The sequence below is a fragment of the Bactrocera tryoni genome, chromosome 3 (assembly GCF_016617805.1).
Source record: "Bactrocera tryoni isolate S06 chromosome 3, CSIRO_BtryS06_freeze2, whole genome shotgun sequence".
Lineage (NCBI taxonomy): Eukaryota > Metazoa > Arthropoda > Insecta > Diptera > Tephritidae > Bactrocera > Bactrocera tryoni.
In genome coordinates this window covers 3,582,162-3,603,433 of record NC_052501.1, presented here as the reverse complement: position 1 = coordinate 3,603,433, position 21,272 = coordinate 3,582,162, and the positions used below count along the sequence as shown (strand labels likewise).

General features: G+C 35.5%; 1 protein-coding gene across 2 annotated transcripts in view; it reads right to left on the bottom strand.

The window, feature by feature from the left end:
* The window catches only part of LOC120770119 (ubiquitin carboxyl-terminal hydrolase 43), a 33,432-nt gene extending 12,585 nt beyond the window's left edge, over positions 1 to 20,847 (bottom strand). For both annotated transcript variants that reach the window (XM_040097297.1, XM_040097298.1), the window contains exon 1: positions 19,698 to 20,847. In XM_040097297.1, the coding sequence (XP_039953231.1) occupies positions 19,698 to 20,354 (657 nt within the window). In that variant the 5' untranslated portion in view covers positions 20,355 to 20,847. The remainder of the gene's footprint in view (positions 1 to 19,697) is intronic.
* Positions 20,848 to 21,272: the final 425 nt, after the last annotated feature.

Genomic DNA, 21,272 nt, shown 5'->3' with positions numbered 1-21,272 from the left:
ATAAACTTACTGGAAGAACCAACTAGAAAGAAACTGATCGCCTTTTTCCAATTCTCTCACTTTTTCTAAACTTTTTATCAGATCTCCTGACTTGCGTCGACTGCATAACGCTGTGTATTAAAGTAGTTTAGGAAATCAATACATTTATAAAATTAGTTACGACCGCAGTGAACGACTCTCACCAATAAATGAACAAAAAAGGAATTTATTCAAATATTTGACAAAAGTATTAAGTGCATTTACATAAAAAAGAGCAAAAGAAAGCAAACAAACAAAAACAAGTTAAGAACCACAAAGAAAGTGACCGCTCCTAACCGGAAAGAAGCCAAATCACTGTATTAGCCATAGTCATGATTCGAATTGGGGAGAGAGGAAATAAAGCAAACAACGCTGGCCCAACGGTCCAACTGCAGAACGGTAGCGGCAGCGGCAGCAAAATTGGCAAATGTATTGATAATAGCTGCGCAAACAAATGTAGCACACACTATACAAGTAAGTACATGTGAGTGTGTACGTGGGGACATTGAGACCATGGATTTAGTGCAAAATATCAGGAATGAACTGTTTGCGAAAGCAAGTGAGATTCAAGCGAATTGAGCTTAAGCGCTTTAACATACCTAATAACATAATGACGGTATGATAATTAACATATGTAATTAACATACCATAGAAAGATTCCGGCTAGAAATTGGCTGACAAAACAAGTTTGCAAACGAAATTTGTTTGCGTCTGTCGATATTTATGCAAAAATATTAGTATATGAAATATGTATGTATATTTAAACGCACATAGAAAAGGGGTGGATTAAGTAGAGGAAGTGAAAGCGGAGCTACACAAACAAAGAAAACGAAAAAATTGCATGGAATTGAGTCAATCTCATAACAAATGAGACCAATATTAGAAAAGATGTTGAAAAGTTATAAAAAAAGTTATTTTCGTATCAATAGAATTGACTGCTTCATCCAACAATTTAAAGTATAAAACTACAAATTGATATATGTACATATACACCTCACACCTCGTCGTCCTGCCTAAAACGCAAATCAAAGTAATTAAATACTAAATATATTAACTTTCGTGATTATTAAAATGCGGATTAACGTCGCAGACATCGTTAATTTAATAATCGACTCCGACTACAATTCCCTTATTAGATTTGAGTATAGACAAATTAGTAGCGCGCGAATTGCCAGCGAAACACAAAACAACCACTAGCAAAAATCGGCAAAAATGAAAGAAAGTAAGAAGCACGTCATAACCTGATGTTTGTAAGTATGTATGGCATCAGAAACCACCTGTTCTTTGGCTTTCTACGCCAGGTTTTTTCCATTGGTATTTCTTTAAGGAAATTCGGTTCACAATTCTCCGCCGGATATTGGCGGAATAATCTCCAGTGTGTTTCACACAGATGCATATATGTACATACATACATACATACATATAACATGCACATAAATCAATGATACCATTAGGAAAACTTAGCAGTTGTTTCACAAAAGATTTCTACAGAACTAGTAATTCTTCACCATTTCTTGTTATTATGGGTTTAAAAATTTATCTACTATATGTTTAAGGACTAATATATGAAAATATGCAGTAATACATATTAGACTTCTGTACAAGTGCACTTGATATCAGCGAAGCAACGAGTGACCTATAGCATTAACAGTGTTTGATATCATTTACAGCAATGTAAGTGGTGTACTTGAACAGCAACGAAGGCAAAAGACCCAAACAAATATGACTCGTTCGTTTCTCTCAACAAAGCAAATAATGCATACTCTGTTTTGATGCTTGAAAGGCAATGCAATGTAAAACAGTGCCTGTATTGCCTAGCTAAAAAGTAACGAGTTGTATCATGCACTTACGGTTAAAAGCGAATACTGTATGTATAATCGAAGTGCACTTAAACACGTATTCAAACTATAATTTGTAATAATAAGTATACTAAATACGCTTACAATTTTTTAATTTTACGAATAGTATAAATAAATAATGTAACTTATATCATTAAGTACTTAGTACTTATGTTATATTTATAATAACACAAACATCAAACAGATTTTTAATATTTTATGTTTGTTGAAATTATATATTATGTACATACATATGTACATATACATACATATATACATAACGAGTGGATCTATCTATTAGCACAAAATTGATTATATCTTTATACAAAATGTATAAAATGGTTCTTACTATGTAATTTTATTATAAAATAGCATATCTTGAACTTGAATATGATAAGAAAGCCAATAATAAATAATAACAATAAGCATAAATTTGTATATTACAGAAATATGGAAAAAGTTTTGTTGCACCCATTGCCATATGACTAGATTTTCATTGCCTTTATTGTCTACTCCTTCAGTATTGTTTTAAAACAACAGTGCTTGGAAAGAACATTGTAATGCATGTTATTGCATTTGCTGCTTTTATTGCTGTCCGTGCACATGAATTGATTTGTCCGTTGAGAACAAAACATTGCAGTGTTATGTTAAACGAACGAATTACTTGAAACACGCTGTAAGTCGACTTGTGAAGCTGTTTTGGTTTTTCTTACAGGGCATGCCATTTTCTGTTCGTTTACATTGACGTTGGTTTCTTTACACTTTCAGTAACACGAGAGCAAACAAGCGAACGGGGAGTGATTAATTTTTGCTACTAAGCTCATTTCCCTCTTAATTTCACTCACGCCAAGAATATACCCTGCACACGCGGCCACCTAGCCTTAAATAAGCAAATCGTGAATTTCAGTGCTGAGCAATTAAAGCCTTCGCTCCAATATTTAGAGAGCATTAGGACACGTTGCACAAACGAATTTAAATGTTGCAAGCAAAAGCTTCCACCTCGTTAGAAATAATAGCCTTGTAGACAGGCACTGTTCTTTTCGGCTGCCATTAACTTGAGTAAGCGATATTGCTTTAATTAATAATTTATTTATAGCGTTCTTCGAATTACCAAAAGAAAATGACCGCAAGCATTTAGCGGAGTTCATGTTCACACAGAAACTTGGGAGTAGTTAGAGCATGCTCAGCAAAAAACAAGTAATTTCAAATAAACAATAACAACACATAAAATAAATAATATCTAAATTAAAAGGAATGTGTGCGGTGCGTGTGTGCGTTTATTCGCTTTCTGAATGAAACGTAAACAATCGGCACCACTACTCGGGCGTTGGAAATTTCGAGTCGTTGCACTCAGCACCAGCAAGTAAATGCCAGAGTTTTATTTCACGACAATCAACGGTGGACAATCAAAAGTTAGCGAGCCAAGACAGTAGTAGGTATTCGTATGATTATGTATGTATGTATGTATGTATGGAGTTTTCTCATAGCATAACATACCAGGCCATCCGTCAGTCAATCAACCCAGTATGCCAGCCCAACTGTCATTGCTGTTTTTGTTGTTGTCGGTTAATAGGCTGAACGCTAGTGCCCAAGACTGCAAAGCTACGCCCAACTCTTATCGCAATTTAGCTATATTGTCACTTATATCAATTTACAAAAGCAACGTTTCGAGACATAGCAGTATCAAGCGCTAAGTTGTGTAAAGAGCTTGTGAATGAGCAGTTTCGAACCAAAGCACACTTGAATTGATGTAAAAAAAAATTTAGGTGTGAGATACGGAAAAAATCATCTCTCAGTAAGTTGAACCTTACCGCATTCCTTGGTGGTTCTGGTTCTACTGAAAAATTTGTCGGACGGTAAATATCAAAGTTGAATGGAAAGGTGGAAACATATAAGCCTCTTTTTCCTCCATTGTCCAGATTTTGCAAGACTGAACTTGAAATATATCTCCCTGTCGAAATAACTAGAACTGCTATAAAGCCGCCTCAACAAATTTCTGGCAGGCTCAAAGCGCTTGGCGATTTTTAAGAAACTTTTCAATCAATATTAAGGAGTATTTAGATATCATAATGGAACTGCGTTCTCAGCTGTCCGACTGGGATCCGATTTGGATCGATCTTTCACAATTTTAATTTTGCAACCAGACTTTCGGATCAAACTGTCTGATATACTATATTGTCATCTATGTTTACTTTTGCTACTTATTTTGAATATTATTCTTTTTCTTCCAAGCGTCCTTTTTTTCAACTAACGGCTTACCCAATAACGAACGGAACTAAGTTTGCCATTTTGTATTTTGTATATGTTTCTTTTCAGATATTTTCATTTACTGAATGTAGTTTTTAATCGTGTCACAGCAACTAGTAATAAAAACTCTGCGTACTTGACCTGTGCTCGACTTTTTTTGAAACATTCCTAACCTTAAATAGTTTCAGTTATTATTTCCTATCGACTAAAGAATAATAAATAAATCGGTTTAAATAATTTTTGCGCGAAATTCTTGTGCAGTAACTGAAATTCCAATTCAACAATATAACAGTACTCGATTACATACATACATGCGTACACATGTACATACATACTTATATTTATAAATAATTGAATATGATTGTTGTTCATTTCCATTATTACGATTGTAGGTTACCGGTGTTTTTGTCGAAGTTGTCGTGGTTCGTGTCACTTTTGTCGGCAACGATTGTTGGCGATTTGCTATTGTTGTTATTAATAATGTTGGCATTGCGCTGTCAAACACATTGCTGTTGCGACTAAATATGACAAATTGGACAGAGTAGTCATATAATATACATACATATGTATGTATGCACATTTATGTATGGTTGCATGTACATATGTACATATGTATGAACGAGTTTTTGAATGAATGGTTCGACGACGTAAAATAGTTTCGGTTATATCATTTTTGTGATATAAAAAAAGTCGACTCGCTTACACTACTGGTGACAGCATGTACAATAGTCGCAACATGTTGAATGAATGAATGAATGAGTTCTAACAGCAACAACAATAACAACAACAAATGTTAAATAACCGAATTTATGTAAAAAACAGTAAATGAGTCGTAATAAGAACAATTATAGAAGTAGTAAAAACCAGAAAAGTTACAAAAACAATTGAAGAATAGAAACATATGCAACAATCGACACATGAATGCGAACGTTGGAATGGAATTTTTATCAATTTCTGTCACATATCAAAGTGCTTCAAACCGCGACAGAAACTGAAGTCATCAGACACCTAATGGAATTCACTTGATAGAATTCCACATATTGTTTATGTAAATTTATTAAATCAACAGAAAAATGATCATACAGTAATGCTTTTAAATGCGAGCGATTATACGCCATTATTATTTGCGATAACAGAATGAGACATACTGATATAGCGATCTATGTACATATGTGTATGTTTGTATTTGTATACATATATGTATATGTACATAGCTGTGAACTATTTGCAAAGTATTCTTTATCATATTTAGCAAAGCAACACGAAGAGAGCGAACGTCACGTGCTCGTATACTAGATGTGAACCAAACTCAAAGCGTCTACCTCCCTTTTCGGCAATATACCTTCTACTATATAGAAAGGTGCGAGAAACTACCGACCGTGTAAAAACTCTCACATTTGTATCGTGTTTTTCTCTTTTTACTCTTTAAAATTTCTAAATAAAGAATTTTTTATAAGCAGTCATATGAAAAAACGTTTCTCAGGCGATTTCTATGTACGTGGCTATGGTATGTAGACTATAATTAATACATTAGTCCGGGTCAGTTTCAATGCAATAGAAACGCGAACTTCCAACGATCAAAACCTTCAAGTGTTGCCAAAAACTTGAATTTCATTAGGGTACCTAACATATGTACATATGTATCATCAGCTGGTCAGCTGGATGTTTCAAAATCTTGATATTTGTTAAATGGGGGCGAATGCAAGTTTTCACCCGATTTGATCCTTTTTAGACACAAAGACTGTTATTAGAAACATGCGTTCTTTAATTTTCATAGAGATAATTTGGCCAATATATGACGTATAAAGTAAACCGGAATTTCGAACATATTTTTATTAGGTATAGGGAAAGTATAATAGGGAAAGTATAATATACATATAAGGAATGAGATTTTGACAATAAGTTGGATTTTTATGTTACTCTAAAGAAACATTTTTTACACAAAACGAATTTTTTTGGGAGTCGCCATTTTACCAACAATGAAAATTTTGACAGATTTCCGGTATTCATAAATAACGATATTTTTTTGCGTTCTTAGTTTCATATAATTTTAAGCAGAAAAATCGTGCCCACTGCCCGAGACCTTTTTCGGAGATCCAAATTTAAAAAAAAAAATCACATCCTCTTAAGGAGGCTTTATAGTGAAGACGGATCTGTTAAGAAACTTTAAAATCGCCTTTTAATAAAAAGCTGAAAAACTTTGTTGAAACTCAAAAATCTCGTAGATAAATAATTGGGCATTTCTTCTTACTTCTCACTCTAAAGCATAGCGATGTATTTACATACATACATCCAAAAAAATAGTCAAAACAAAATTATAAATTGTGCAAATAAGGATTACGTTGCAGTCTACAGATTGTGACGTATGTATATAACTTTTTGAGTAGATTTAAGTACTTATGTGCATTAATTTATTTAGATAACTATCATAAGTACACGTGTCTCAATACTCTACTCATACATATAATATACATATTTCTTCGTCGCGTGTTGTTGCTTGCGAAGAAGAAAAGCGCAAACGTGGAGAAAATATATACTTATTTTATATGCCATAACTAAGCACTAAATTTAGATACAGAACTGTTTTTTGGCACAGAGGGGCACATGAGAAAAAGTGGGTGTGGCCTCGCCCTTTAATTGGTTTAATTGAAATGTCTCCTAAGTCACTTGAAGCTACAGAAAGCAAAGTCGTGCAACGCAAATATTATAGGAACTCCTACAGACACCGTGGAAACGGATGAAATCGGAAGACAATTCCGTCCTCTCCCCATATAACGGTATTGTCAAAAAGTACTAAAAGTGCGATACAGTCTGAATTTTTGGACCGCAGTACCTATAGTTGACATTCCTGACTATTGTAAGTCTGTGTGTCAAAAATGGGTTGAATTGGTTCAATACTTCCCTTAGCTCCCATATACTTAAAATAAAGATTTTCGAACTTCGGCGTGACTTTGTACCGCATATAAAGGCCAATATGTGAGCGTGTCTTACTCACAACAGGGTATCTTTGTGTCTAAAATGGATAAAATTGGGCGAAAACTTCACCTAGCCCCCATATAACATGAATCTCAGGGAACATTTAATTAGTAGTGGTATTAGCAAAAATAGAAAAAATTAAGTCTATATTACCACCAACTCCCTTACTTGTTTGCATGTCGCTTTAAATTTAATCCGCGGATTCTCATTTACCTTCATAGAAGGTGTGTATACCTGCATAATTACTCAAACCGCTACAATTGGAATAATTTAAACTTATTTGAAGTGTGATACTTTTGTCATCAAATATGTTTAACTAAGCGCTAACCCAGACAAAGCTAATTTACAACCAATACAATCTGTGTGTACAGTACCGACACATTGTTGGCAGCAAAAAAGTTTGGCAAATGAGAAAAGGTTAGATCTCCATCCATTCATACACACACACACACTCATTCGGATAATGAAAAGAGTTGAGCTATTAACGTAAGAAATTACGTACATCGCAACCTTGAATGGCGAAATTAACGCTTATCAAAGTGTAAACACACCAACTGTGGCCTGATACTCATACATGCCTTCAAAGATATCTCGGTATGCGCGCACACACCATACATATAAACATACGCTCGACAAGTTAAGCACTTCGGCAGTGAAACAAGCGATATTTGCCCACAAACTACAGACGACGGGTCCCACGACCTATTTACTCAATTTTATACAATTATATACTACAGATATATGGACACATAAGCCACAATTTTTCGAAAAATTTGCAAAACAAATAAAAATACATTTTCACAATTTCAAAATATATCACCCAAATGAGTATTTGGAGCTCGTTCATGAAAACAACAAAAGGTCTTCTACTACTTGCTTGAATAAGGCAATATTCCGAAAAAGTTGAGTGTTATATATGGAAGTGTTATAGAGTACATTGATCTTTTAGATTAATATAAAAACTTACTTACTATACGTCTAACAACTAACTTCAAAATCTGGTGCAAAAACGTATCTAATATTTTCTGCTGTGCGTGTCGTGTGTAGGTGGCGCCTCTGTGATTGTGATAATCACGTTGCTATAATCTATGAAGAGTTGCTGTAATCAGTCAAAGCGCAGAGTCATTCAAAGTTTTGTAGACGACAAATAGATCAACATTGGTCGCTTTATAGCGCTTTTATAAAATATATATGTACATAAATATAATTATATATAAGTATTTAAGTTTCATGAAAACACAATGCCATAACCAGGGTTATATGCATTAAAATGAGCCAAGTTTCAAAGACTGTCCATCTTTTTCAGGTCTTATAAACAAAATAGTTTAACTGAAACGGTAAGCAACCTCACCCTTCATATGACGGTGTTTTCTTAGCTAATGAAATGGTGCTAATCCTCATTGTTTTACTGATGAGGACTTCCTTGTAGACGAGTTAGAACTTGTATGAGAATCTTTTAATACAATTGGTCTTCAAGCAATATTAGGTATTAACATTACCCTCATTTTGAATTTGTTGTTTAAAAATATGGCGAAAATCTCACTAAGAATCAATGCAGTATGCAACGGTGCAAAAACCAAAAGTCGACGACCCATAACTCCGGCACTTTTTACGAATTAGTATTCCTTGCTGACAATTTGGCCGGTTGGAAGGCAATCAAATGAAACTGTCAAAATAACATTGATTTTTGACTTGCTTTGACTTGGTTTTTTCAGCTTCTGCTCACCTTTGTTACCATATTCGGCCAATTGATCGTCTGTTTTCGGGTCGTTAGTATAGATCCAAGACTCATAGCCAGTAATAATAATACGTTTGATGATATCCTGGTAGTCGGAAAGCATTGTTTCACAGACATTAACGCGACGCCGTTTTTCGAAAAAAATAGTCATTTTGGAACCAATCGTGCTTTCACGTTTCTAAGGCCCAAATGATCTTTCAATATGGTTTTCACCGATTCTTTCGATATTCGAACGATCCCAGCATGATTTTTGACTGTTAATCTTCGATTCTCAAGCATCAATTTCTTTATTTTATTGACGTGTTGATTATCAATTGATGTTGAAGGCCGAAATATAAGCGCTACTATGTAGTTGAGTTGATTTAGCCATGGCTGTCTGTCTGTTCCTTTGCATATACGCGAACTATTCGCTCAGATTTTGAGATATTGGTATGCAATTTTGCACCTTTTCTCACCAAGAAGCTGCTCATTTATCGTAATTGCTAACAACAGACCATTATGAAGTGATTATATGAGAATCTTCTTTATTTGACAAGATATCTTCACGAAAATTGTCGTGAATTATTGTCTAAGACAACGGTAAAAAACTGCGAACAATTTTTTTAGATCTCTACAATATAGCATATATCGGGTGATTTTTTTGAGGTTAGGATTTTCATGCATTAGTATTTGACAGATCACGTGGGATTTCAGACATGGTGTCAAAGAGAAAGATGCTCAGTATGCTTTGACATTTCATCATGAATAGACTTACTAACGAGCAACGCTTGCAAATCATTGAATTTTATTACCAAAATCAGTGTTCGGTTCGAAATGTGTTTCGCGCTTTACGTCCGATTTATGGTCTACATAATCGACCAAGTGAGCAAACAATTAATGCGATTGTGACCAAGTTTCGCACTCAGTTTACTTTATTGGACATTAAACCAACCACACGAATGCGTACAGTGCGTACAGAAGAGAATATTGCGTCTGTTTCTGAGAGTGTGGCTGAAGACCGTGAAATGTCGATTCGTCGCCGTTCGCAGCAATTGGGTTTGTGTTATTCGACCACATGGAAGATTTTACGCAAAGATCTTGGTGTAAAACCGTATAAAATACAGAATGGGCCCTAGAAAAGTTGGCAGAAAATCCGCTTTTTTATCGACAAATTTTGTTCAGCGATGAGGCTCATTTCTGGTTGAATGGCTACGTAAATAAGCAAAATTGCCGCATTTGGGGTGAAGAGCAACCAGAAGCCGTTCAAGAACTGCCCATGCATCCCGAAAAATGCACTGTTTGGTGTGGTTTGTACGCTGGTGGAATCATTGGACCGTATTTTTCAAAGATGCTGTTGGACGCAACGTTACGGTGAATGGCGATCGCTATCGTTCGATGCTAACAAACTTTTTGTTGCCAAAATGGAAGAAACTGAACTTGGTTGACATGTGGTTTCAACAAGATGGCGCTACATGCCACACAGCTCGCGATTCTATGGCCATTTTGAGGGAAAACTTCGGAGAACAATTCATCTCAAGAAATGGACCCGTAAGTTGGTTACCAAGATCATGCGATTTAACGCCTTTAGACTATTTTTTGTGGGGCTACGTCAAGTCTAAAGTCTACAGAAATAAGCCAGCAACTATTCCAGCTTTGGAAGACAACATTTCCGAAGAAATTCAGGCTATTCCGGCCGAAATGCTCGAAAAAGTTGCCCAAAATTGGACTTTCCGAATGGACCACCTAAGACGCAGCCGCGGTCAACATTTAAATGAAATTATCTTCAAAAAGTAAATGTCATGAACCAATCTAACGTTTCAAATAAAGAACCGATGAGATTTTGCAAATTTTATGCGTTTTTTTTTTAAAAAAAGTTATCAAGCTCTTAAAAAATCACCCGATACATAGGTGCCATTCAAACTGAACGATCCGAATCAAATTCTTGAATGGAATCGTTAGTATGAAATAACTTTCACTGATATTTATAGATTTCGGAAATTGCTAAATTTTCCAGTGCTTGGGTTTTTATTTAATGGTTTCTCATCAATACCAGCAATAAGAAAATAATGTTATATCTACATTTCTACATTGTTGCCATTTCATTTTTCCTATGTACATGATTCTGTCATTAAAACTAAATTAAGATAACTAATTTAGGTCTGTATCATACATATGTACATATTTACTAAACACTACACACTGTGTACCGACCGACTAGTCTGAGCGCGCATCCATTTGTGTTGGTGTGTTAGTAGTATCTGCGCAATTTATTTTGAATATTATAGTCGGCGAATTATTAGATAAATCTGGCACAACAGAGTGCTAAAAATGTTCATTTAAGTGGTGTCAACGTATTCCCATTCCGAGGTTAGCTGAAATCAACAGGTTGTACTGGTCACATCTGTACAAACACCTCCCTACAGCGCCGCTCGTCTGTCGCACAGCGCATAGCAGTGGCTTCGCTGAATTCCCAAACGAAATTATCAGACCATTGTACTCCAGCCATAGTTGCCTAAAATAGCGCGCTTAAGTTTAAAGTGTGGAAAATAGAAATTTACGAGTTGCTCGCATCATTGCCGTTTGCCGCCACACAAATTATTTGCTCGTCATGTTATACTTCTATCTACTACATTTACTAGATGAGTACATACAAACACAGGCATGTTTAAATATTTAAATGCACACATGCGAAGCCGTAAAATATTTGCAACTTCCGCACAACAAACACATTTTTTACACCCCGTTATACCTACCGTGATTCGTGATAATAGTTTTTGTATTTTGTCAAAGAGTCTATAGGCGAGGCTCTTCCAAGCGTGAGTATCGTTTCGATAACAATAATGTCTAATCTGTGAGAGATCATATGAATTGAGACCGTGGGTTGCGGTTCGGAACAGCGCTGAACGTCATTCACAGCGGAGCCATCAAAACTTTGACCGACTCCCTTCCAGTAAATAGCGTATTCGGAGTCAAACCACCAACAATCGGAGACGAAGAGCTTGAGTTGCCGCGAGAAACGAGAGTGACCCTTACCATCCTAACGGGGACTAGGTACCCGCTAGAGCAACAACAACAACATTTGGAACAGAAATATTTATCATTCATAAAGAAATAAATGGATGAAATGAAAAATTACAAGAGCGTCCAAGACTTTTTGGAAAATGGGAAGAATAAACATAAAACTCTGCTGATTACCGCGTACTCCAAAAATCCTGAAACCAAAACTGAAGGTTAGGTTAGGTTAGGTTAATCTGATACTACAATAGGCCACTCATAGACCAGTTTGGTCCTTTGCGATACCAGATGGAGTTCACTTGCTAAGTCCAAGAGGAGTAGTCATCGTATAGGATGCCAGCGCTTGAGGCGAATTTTAATAGAATCTGCGGCCTCCAGTGATCATACTGTGGGGACACCAGATGCTTACAGCGTAGTCTTGCAAATGCAGGACAAGTGTACAAGAGATGTTCCATTGTTTCCCTGGCGTGTGTCGCCTGAAGATTATTGGACAGTGCCTCGGTAAGGACCCTTCATCTATTCTTCCAATGAAGCTTCCTCAAAATAAGATGAATACCTCCAGAAGAATCAACAAAAAGCTGATTTGGCAGCAGATACGAAACGAAAACTTGTGCGCCCTTTCTTGATTGCGAATTCTTTAATTTTACGCCGGTTTTGTTTTTGTAATTTTGCATTTTCGCACAAAGCTATATGATGGAAATGTTGCACAAACGCGACACGCCGTCAACCTGTACAATAATGTACATCTGTACATCAGAACACCATCCGGCCAGCAACAACAATAGGCCGGTGTATACACGTCAGCATTAGCGGCCGTCATTCGCCCAGCCGCATCCAGTTCAAGCGTAGAAGCGGCCTGCTGTCCACTTTGTTGGCATTTAGATTCATTTCAATTAGTTTGATCTCAATTGATTTTACCTTGAGAATGAATTCAACACAAAATACACAATAATTCGCACATTGCCGCGAATGTTTAGAGCTTTCTAAAAAAGAAAGACACACACACACAGCCACTTTTTAATTTACACGTGCGCACATGCATACAAACATATGTAGATTGAAATACATACATACATATGTATGTGCCACAGAGGTTCATATGTATTTGAGTATGTTTTTTGTGTTGTTGTTTCATTGAATCAATTGTACATATGTATGTATGTATGTATGTGTGTATAAATATGAACACGCTGAAATTCCGTTGGTTAAATTTTGCCAATGAAAATCTAAGCGCACAATCTACACCAGACAAAAAGCGCAGAGGAAAGGTAAGGAGAGGTGAAGGGTTCCTACGTCGCGTGTGTTTTATGCAAAAATGCGCCGCTAATTTCAACAAGTGCAAATCTACACACACACACACACAAGCACGCACAGTTTTCATAGGATTCTATGAAGGTATGTGACTGAATTAAAAGTGCAGATGGCCGCAGCGGATTCACAGGGCACAGAGCCGCCGTCACTTGCCACTTCTCCATTCATATGCAAAATCTGAGCTGAGCGCAAAGGAACAAGCGAAATAAATTTCATGCTGACAACAAACAAAGCTTACGGAAGTCAACATCATTGCGAAAGCCAGGAAAATCATCATCAGCATCATTAGAATGCCGCCAATTTTACTTACATAACTTTATATACATGTACATTTGTGCATATGTATATACATACATACATATGTAAATATTATTATCATAACCGTGATGATTTTTTAAGAAACATTCTACGAGTTTAGCCAAACATTTTTATATCACAAACGATTACGTCACGACAAAACCGTTATGTATTAATTGATAGACATTTTTTCTGAAACTCTTTTGGGGAGTACTGCTTAGAATTCCAGAAACTTTTTGTTATCTATTCAATGAGTGATAAAATGCAGACTTTGGCTGCACCGAACTTGTAATACCTTCACAGGTGCATTTCTTATAGCATGAAGGGATATAAAAAGATATTTCTCTTGATTTTTGTTGGTGAATTAAATGTAAAGGCAGTTAAATGTTATAATAGTCCGATCTGAACAGCATGTTCGGACATTGTACCATTATCGTAGACAATTACGGGATTTGTCCGGAAAGTAATAGGACTGTGTGAATTTAAAAAAAATATTTGAAGCAATCGTTACAATTGAAGCATTGAAGGCGTCACGGAAGGCAGACTGCTTGGATCCTCTCTGACATCTCAAAATGCTTGCCTTTCAACGACCTTTTCAGGCAAGGAAACAAAAAAAGTTCGGGGGCCACATCTGGGCTGAAGGTCGGCTGCGGAAACGTTGGGATTCTGGCCTAGGTTGGGTAGCTGTTCACAAGAAAGGTGGTGTGAGCCGGATGTTGTAGTATAGTCGGCTAAGATGTCTTTTCGGACCCGATTGACCCTTCGTTTGAGTCTTTTGAGGACTTTCACGTAAAACTTGGCGTTGACGGTTTGTTCATGAGGAACAATTTCATGGTGGAGTCAAATAAAAAAGTTTACCATGCAGAGCTGGATTTTGATAGAACAATTTGTACAACAGCTATATGCTATAGTTGTCTGATCTGAACAATTTGTTCAGCGATTGTAGCGTCGCCTTGAATAAAAATCTTTACCAAATTTTATGAAGATGAATTCTCAAATAAGAAAGTTTTCCATACAAGTCCATTGAGTATGATTGATTAATTTGTATGATAGCTATATTCTATAGTGATACGATATCTTCGTGCAACATTTCAGTTCAATATCTTAAAAACTTATCGACGAGCTCGCTTATATACAGACAGACAGGCTGTCATTGTCATCACCCTGCTCATCTATTGTTTCCTTCTTCTCCAAACTTCAAGTTATACTACTTCAAGTTATACTACTTCGACTAGGCTTTTTGCCTAAGATATATATTTTACCATTCCTAATACTTGATGAAAATACGTCAACAAACAGCACGAAATCTGCGCTTCTTGTTGTTCATACATATAGTATAATGACTACCGCCTGCCTCATTGCTTAATCACCTTCTATGAGTGGATCGGTCCAGTGTTCCAATCAAAATACATATTACGTAATAACCCACTTATGACGTTGTTGTTGTCTTTTGCAGGCATTATCGCGGTAAATTTGCGAAATTACAAAGAAAATTGCAAAGGAAAAGCAGAAACATCTGCAGCAGATACAATATACAAGCTGCGATCGGCTACGAATTGGCAATTTGGAACATAGTCGAGAGTCGATCGAGAGAGGTGCTGATAATGATTAAAATACATGCATACATACATACCTACATATATATTTATAATGTGGAGTATATTTATTGAATCAGACTGCTCAACGCCAGCGTAGGCAGAGAGACATAAAGCAAAAAAGTAATTAACGTCACAATAAGATGATCTCACAAATTCGTGCGCGCAGCAGAAGGCTGTGTGCAGAAAACACATAAAAATTAAAATACAATTTAATACAAAATGTGAAATACGAAGGTAAACAAACACGAAATAAATGGCAAAGACATGCTAAATAAAATATTCGGAATTATAAAATAAAAACAAATAAGGAAGGTAGAAGTTCGGGTGCAACCGAAGATTTTACCTTAAGATGTTAAACGTCAACCAGAGGATGATATATGTATGTATGTTTGTTTAAGGGGCCTGGTGCCCTTTTAGACACAAAGATACCAGTGAAACACGCTCTTTTATTTTCATTGAGATGGTCGATATTTACGATATAAAGTCACGTGGAAGTTCGAAAATCGGTGTACTATATTTAACACATAGGCATACGATTGTCAGGAAAGGATTATACATATTTGAATTTCAATTATATATCTCACCACACCATATCAACCATACGTACTGGGGGTCCAAATATTCGACCCCCTAGGTATCTTGAAAAATTTACGTTTGATTTGAAAAATTGTTGGTCATAAAGTGGCATACCCAAAAGCCAGAATTTGTGGAAAGTTTTCTCCGGTTATATTGATTGCTTCTTAATTTGTACACTGGAAAAGAAAAAATCAAAGGGAACTTAAAATTGTGTTATAAGAAAGGGTGGTTGTAGTCAGAATGTCATATACCGAATTTGGTTGAAATCGTTCCAGCAAATCCCGAGATATGTGATTTCACCTGAAAGTGTGCGTTGCCATGCTCATTGTCTAATTTTGACACTGGCTCTATTTAAAGACAGTGAGCGGGGTTATGGTCCGAATTCATTAATTTTTCCCGTCAGTAAGGGGTTCTTAAAGGATTTATCTTGAGCGAATGTGGTTATTTGGGCTTGAGCAGATCAAATTGTTTAGTTACGGTACTTTATAGGTTTTCCAATGCGGTGTTTTGAGGGCAAGGCAATGGTTCTACGAAATCCGCCAATTAACATGTGTACCATCAAGATATCATAAATTTTACTCAAATTAGAGCTTGCACGGACGGATGTACAAATAGACAGTCCCTTGTATTTCAACTCGTCTCATCATCCCAATCATTTATACATATATATGTATGCATATAACCCCATATCTAACTCAATTAGTTTTAGGTGATACAAATAACCGTTAGGTGAACAAAACTATTATACTCTGTAGCAACATGTTGCAAGGGTATAACTATAAACACATACAAAACCAGCAAGAAATAAATATGTAAAGTGAGCGAAATATTCAACAAGTGCATTGCTTACAAAAACAAAATATTTTCGACAATTACCAATTGCTTACGTTCCAAAATTTGATTGGTTCGTTCTCTTCGCCTCCTCCCCTTTTCTGGTTAATTCAAATATCGAAATGGCAAAGAGTAAAATTTCACATTAATTGCCATGAATAGGCCCATCAATAATACAGAAAGTAAAATGCTATGCACTCAAGTATGATTATCAGACTATAAATTGAACATTTCAATGAATTCAACTGGAGGCGAACGAATCGAAAACGTCAAATGAACATGAAATATTGACGCTCGCGAAAAATCGCTAAAAGTCAAAAACGAAGCGTAGACGCCAGACTTCAGCCGGTAATGTGTAAGGCTAGCAGGGAGTGGGGGGCGGAGCACGTGCTGCTCCAAACAAGGACGCACGATGGGAAGTGCATGAGAATTTTTTAAATTTCATTTGCCCCGCTTTCGGCGGCACACCCGCAATCATCAGATAAGGTGTAAACACATATGTACATACATACATATGTATGTGACGACTTTGGGGGAAATCAAACTTTTTGCCATTATTGTTATTGTTGTGATATTGACATTAGTTATAAATACACGCCGGCACACAAAACATACATACATACATACACACAATGTCAACTGGCAAGAAAGAGACTGATAAATAGTCAACAAAATAAGCTACTGCATGCCGAGAAACAGCAAATCAATGCAAACAACAACATCACCGCCATATATTTATGCACATATTGTACACACCATACATACATACATATGTATGTACATATGCACTTGTTTAAGTAGAGAACAACATTGAAATTATGATGATGAGTGCGACGTCATACGATGCTTCCGATTGCTATGCTCAACACCGAAATTTAGCAAATAAAAGCGATTATTAGGACGAATTAGACTGCCAGTGGCAGCAAACAATAACAAAAATTAAAATTATCTACAATAAAATACAACAAAAAAATAACTCCTGTTCGAGAATGTAACAATGAAAACTCACAACAACTATTCAGCAAAATATAGCCCCCTGACAAATGCATTACATGCGATTACTTGTAAATACATATGTACATACATATATGTAAAAGCAATGAACTTCGGAATCACTTGTTGTACTTGTTGCGTCCTAGATACATTTGTACATACATACGTATACATATGATTTTGTTGTTTTTTTAATAGTTGATATGAGAATTTTTTAAAACAATGCTAAAGTGTATGGCAAAGACGAAGACAGCGAAAAAAACATGGTGACAACTAAGCCAGCAGAAGAAAAGCGATAGGCCACCATACATATGTACATACTTATGTATATGCACTTACGAATACTGAGAAGTGGAAAAGGTTTAAAAGTATATTTGAAAACGCCAAGAGGCGAACCAGGCGAAGTACCCTTTTATTTTACAATAATTTAACAGAAGAACAAGTAATTACAAAGCCATGACCAATGCGAGACCGACCAAAGGTTAGAGAGACTCTTTTTTTAGATAAAAAAATAATAATTTTAGTCCAAAATGTTTTTTTCCATTAAATATATTAAAAACTTTATAATTTATTAAATACAATTTTTCAGTAACAGATTTATTTAATAAAGTAAATTTTTCATAATATAATTTAATTTTGCAGGAAATTCTTAATTTATTTTAACTTTCTAACATTTTTTTATCTACAATAAAAATATTACTAATTATATAATAAAATATTATGAAAAAAAAATTATACAAGTAATTTTTGAAAATAATAACAATTTCTGAAAATTCTGAAAATATAAATTATTTAAAAAAAAAATATGCTCCGAATTATGAAAATCATTCCAATTTGGAACTATTTTGAAATCATCTTACTTTTCATGCCTCATGTCTTCTGTGGCAAATGCACGCAAGAAGGGGTGAAAGTAAATAGTATTCTCATACCATGGCATGAATGCTTTCGGCGTGAATCACCGAGCCAATACTAACAACAACAAACGTAAACAAGACAAACAACCAGACACTCAACAAAAGGCTGACAAAGAGTTTATTATTGCATTTTAGCAAAACAAAGGTGTTAAGTGACGTGGACATTGTAGAGTCCGTCATAATTTTCTTTAAATCTTGGATTCTATATACGACGATGATTGGAACTTCGAAAATTTACTATTATTAGCTTCTATCAGTTGCATGCCTAGTATGCATTAAAAATAAATCTTTTTCGTACGTTGGTTCGTACAACAACATACATATACGACTTGAACCAATTATGGACTAATTTTCTAATGGGTTACTTTATTTGACTAAGTCTACGGGTCTAAAATTCAAGAAAATTGTTTTGTAAAGCTGAGAAATAATTCGAATCCGGCTGCTTTCTAAACGAAATTTGACATTTGCATTCTCGGGGGATTCCAAAACCTAAAATAACTTATTTGTATGGAGTCAGTCACACAGTCGGCGGGCTAGTTAGTTCCTAGTTGTGGAGTTGTTTTTAATATTATTATTGAAATATTTGAAGAAAGAACACATTTTACAATATATGGTACATAGAAAATGTATTTCAACATTTTTTTCTCTCCTTCATTAAGTATAGCAAACACTTCAAATTTCTTTCAATATAAGTAACAACATACTTAATTAAAGCATTATCAATAAAAACTAAAGTAAAACCAGAAAAAACACAATGCCTTTTTATCTAAACATTACACTTTAAGTCCAGTATTTCGAAATCTCTCTCTTTTTATAATTGTACAAAAACATTATTTTTTTAACTTTCAAATTAATGAATTTTGTGTTTGTGGAATTGTTGTTGTTGTAGCAACAGAATGCAATCAGCCTCTTGCGATTGTAAGTGCATTCTTTTTTTGAATGTAAACATTTAGCTGCAACAATAGAGGCGCCAAAGCCTTTTTGCGTCATGTCACTGCTTGACACACATTCCGGAAGGAAAATTCCAGTAAAAGCAAACAGTGATTCTTTAAACACACCAACAAAATGACCAGCAACAGCGAAAGAATAAACAAACACGCACTCTATTGGGCTTCCAATTCACTATTGCATCAGACATTGTAAAAGTGCTTATTTCTCTATTAGGGAGCCAAATGGTCATACATTTTAGGCTGTCGAGCTGAAATAAACACTAATTCTATAATTTTGACCAAATATCAATAGAATCATTGACCATTCGAAAGGAAGATTTAGTAAAACGCATTGGTATTAATATTTTCTTATTCAATACGTACTATATACCGGAATCACCATTAAAATATATACATATGAAAAGCATTGCACTTACCCCAACATTAATTGACGTGCTGACATGCTGTGCAATACGATTTAGAAATTTTCTGAAAGATGAACGCCTTAGGATACGATTTGTATTTGTGGCCGCGTTGTTGTTGTTGCTCTCATTTCCACCGGAAACTGGTTTACCATTTACTATTTTTTGATCACTAACTTTGCCAACAGCATCTCTTTTTATACTGCCGCTCGCATTAGAGTCGCGTGAGCCACTTACTACACCACCATTGCCATTTCCACCATTAGTGTCCTTACAAATGGCTTCGTAGCTGCTTAGTGAAACGATACTACCGGCGCGCCCACGTCCCCCACCAACACACGACGATATCGCAGAATTGCTTCCACCAGCACTACTCGCATTGTCGGCTGCCGAATTGGAAGTTTTGAATTTGCGCGACCACCGGAAGGGATTCCTTGGCATAGAGAAAGCTCGTCTTATTTTCTTGGCGGCATTATTGGCTGCGCTAGTTGGTTGAGATACAGGCACAATGATCACTTGCGGCGCTGCCGAAGCTTTTGGAAGTTGTACATGTTGGTGTTGCTGTTGTTGTTGCGCGTCATTTGTTATGTTGGAGTTTCTATTATCAGCGGGCACGTTCGTTGATGCAGGCGTTGCGCCCACTTTCCCAGGCGTTTCTTCTTTTGTAACCATCTTCGGTGTCAAACTATGAAAACTTTATGAGTTTCACATAAATGGCTTGCTTTTGTTAAAATTGCACTGCAAATGCGAACAGCATTCCAATTCGCGTATTTATTGGTTTTTTTTTTGTATTTAATTGACGATTTTCTATGAATATTATAATTTTTTGCTTTGTTTCGTACTTTTTTGTTTTCACGTTCTCTTCGTCACTACTTTGCTTTTTTCCACTTCCACCGACAAGTTGGGAACTTTCCGCTTCGCGATTTCTCCCCTCTTCTAGTTTCTATTTTTTCTTTTATATTTCGCCTTGCTGTGCAACACCCAAACTTCGTTTTATATGCAATTAACGATAGATTAAACACTTATAGAATCATTTATTGCATTTGGCTTTAGAAGTTTTCTAAAGCAAATGTTTTCACGATAATCTGCAAAACTTTTCTGCCCTCAATTCAATATTCAGCGATTAGGTTTTCGCCCATTTTTTAGTGTTCTCGTCAGTCGCGCACCGAAATCCACAATGAAAGCGAAATAAGTGTAACAAAAAGATTACAGCGCCGCCAAAGATTTTGCGGCGGCGTAAGTTGCCAGATTAATCTATACAATTAAGAGTTGCATTTTTGTTAAAGTTCAATGAATGAGTAGAAACTAACAATATTAGCTTTAATATATCCGATCGGCCTAAATATATTTTTGCTTTACTTAATTAAAAGCTATAATTAAAATGATTACCGCAACAAATTGAAAAATATATCAATAAGTCGTAAAAATAAAAAAATAAACATATTGAGAAGTAAGGTAACCCTGTTAAATTCTTATTAGATTATATATTGTAGTAGATTCAGTATAGGCAAATTCTGACGTGTTCTTAACAGTATTGTTTTTTAAGTTTTTACAATTTCTATTGATTATGAAACTCATGTTTAATACCCT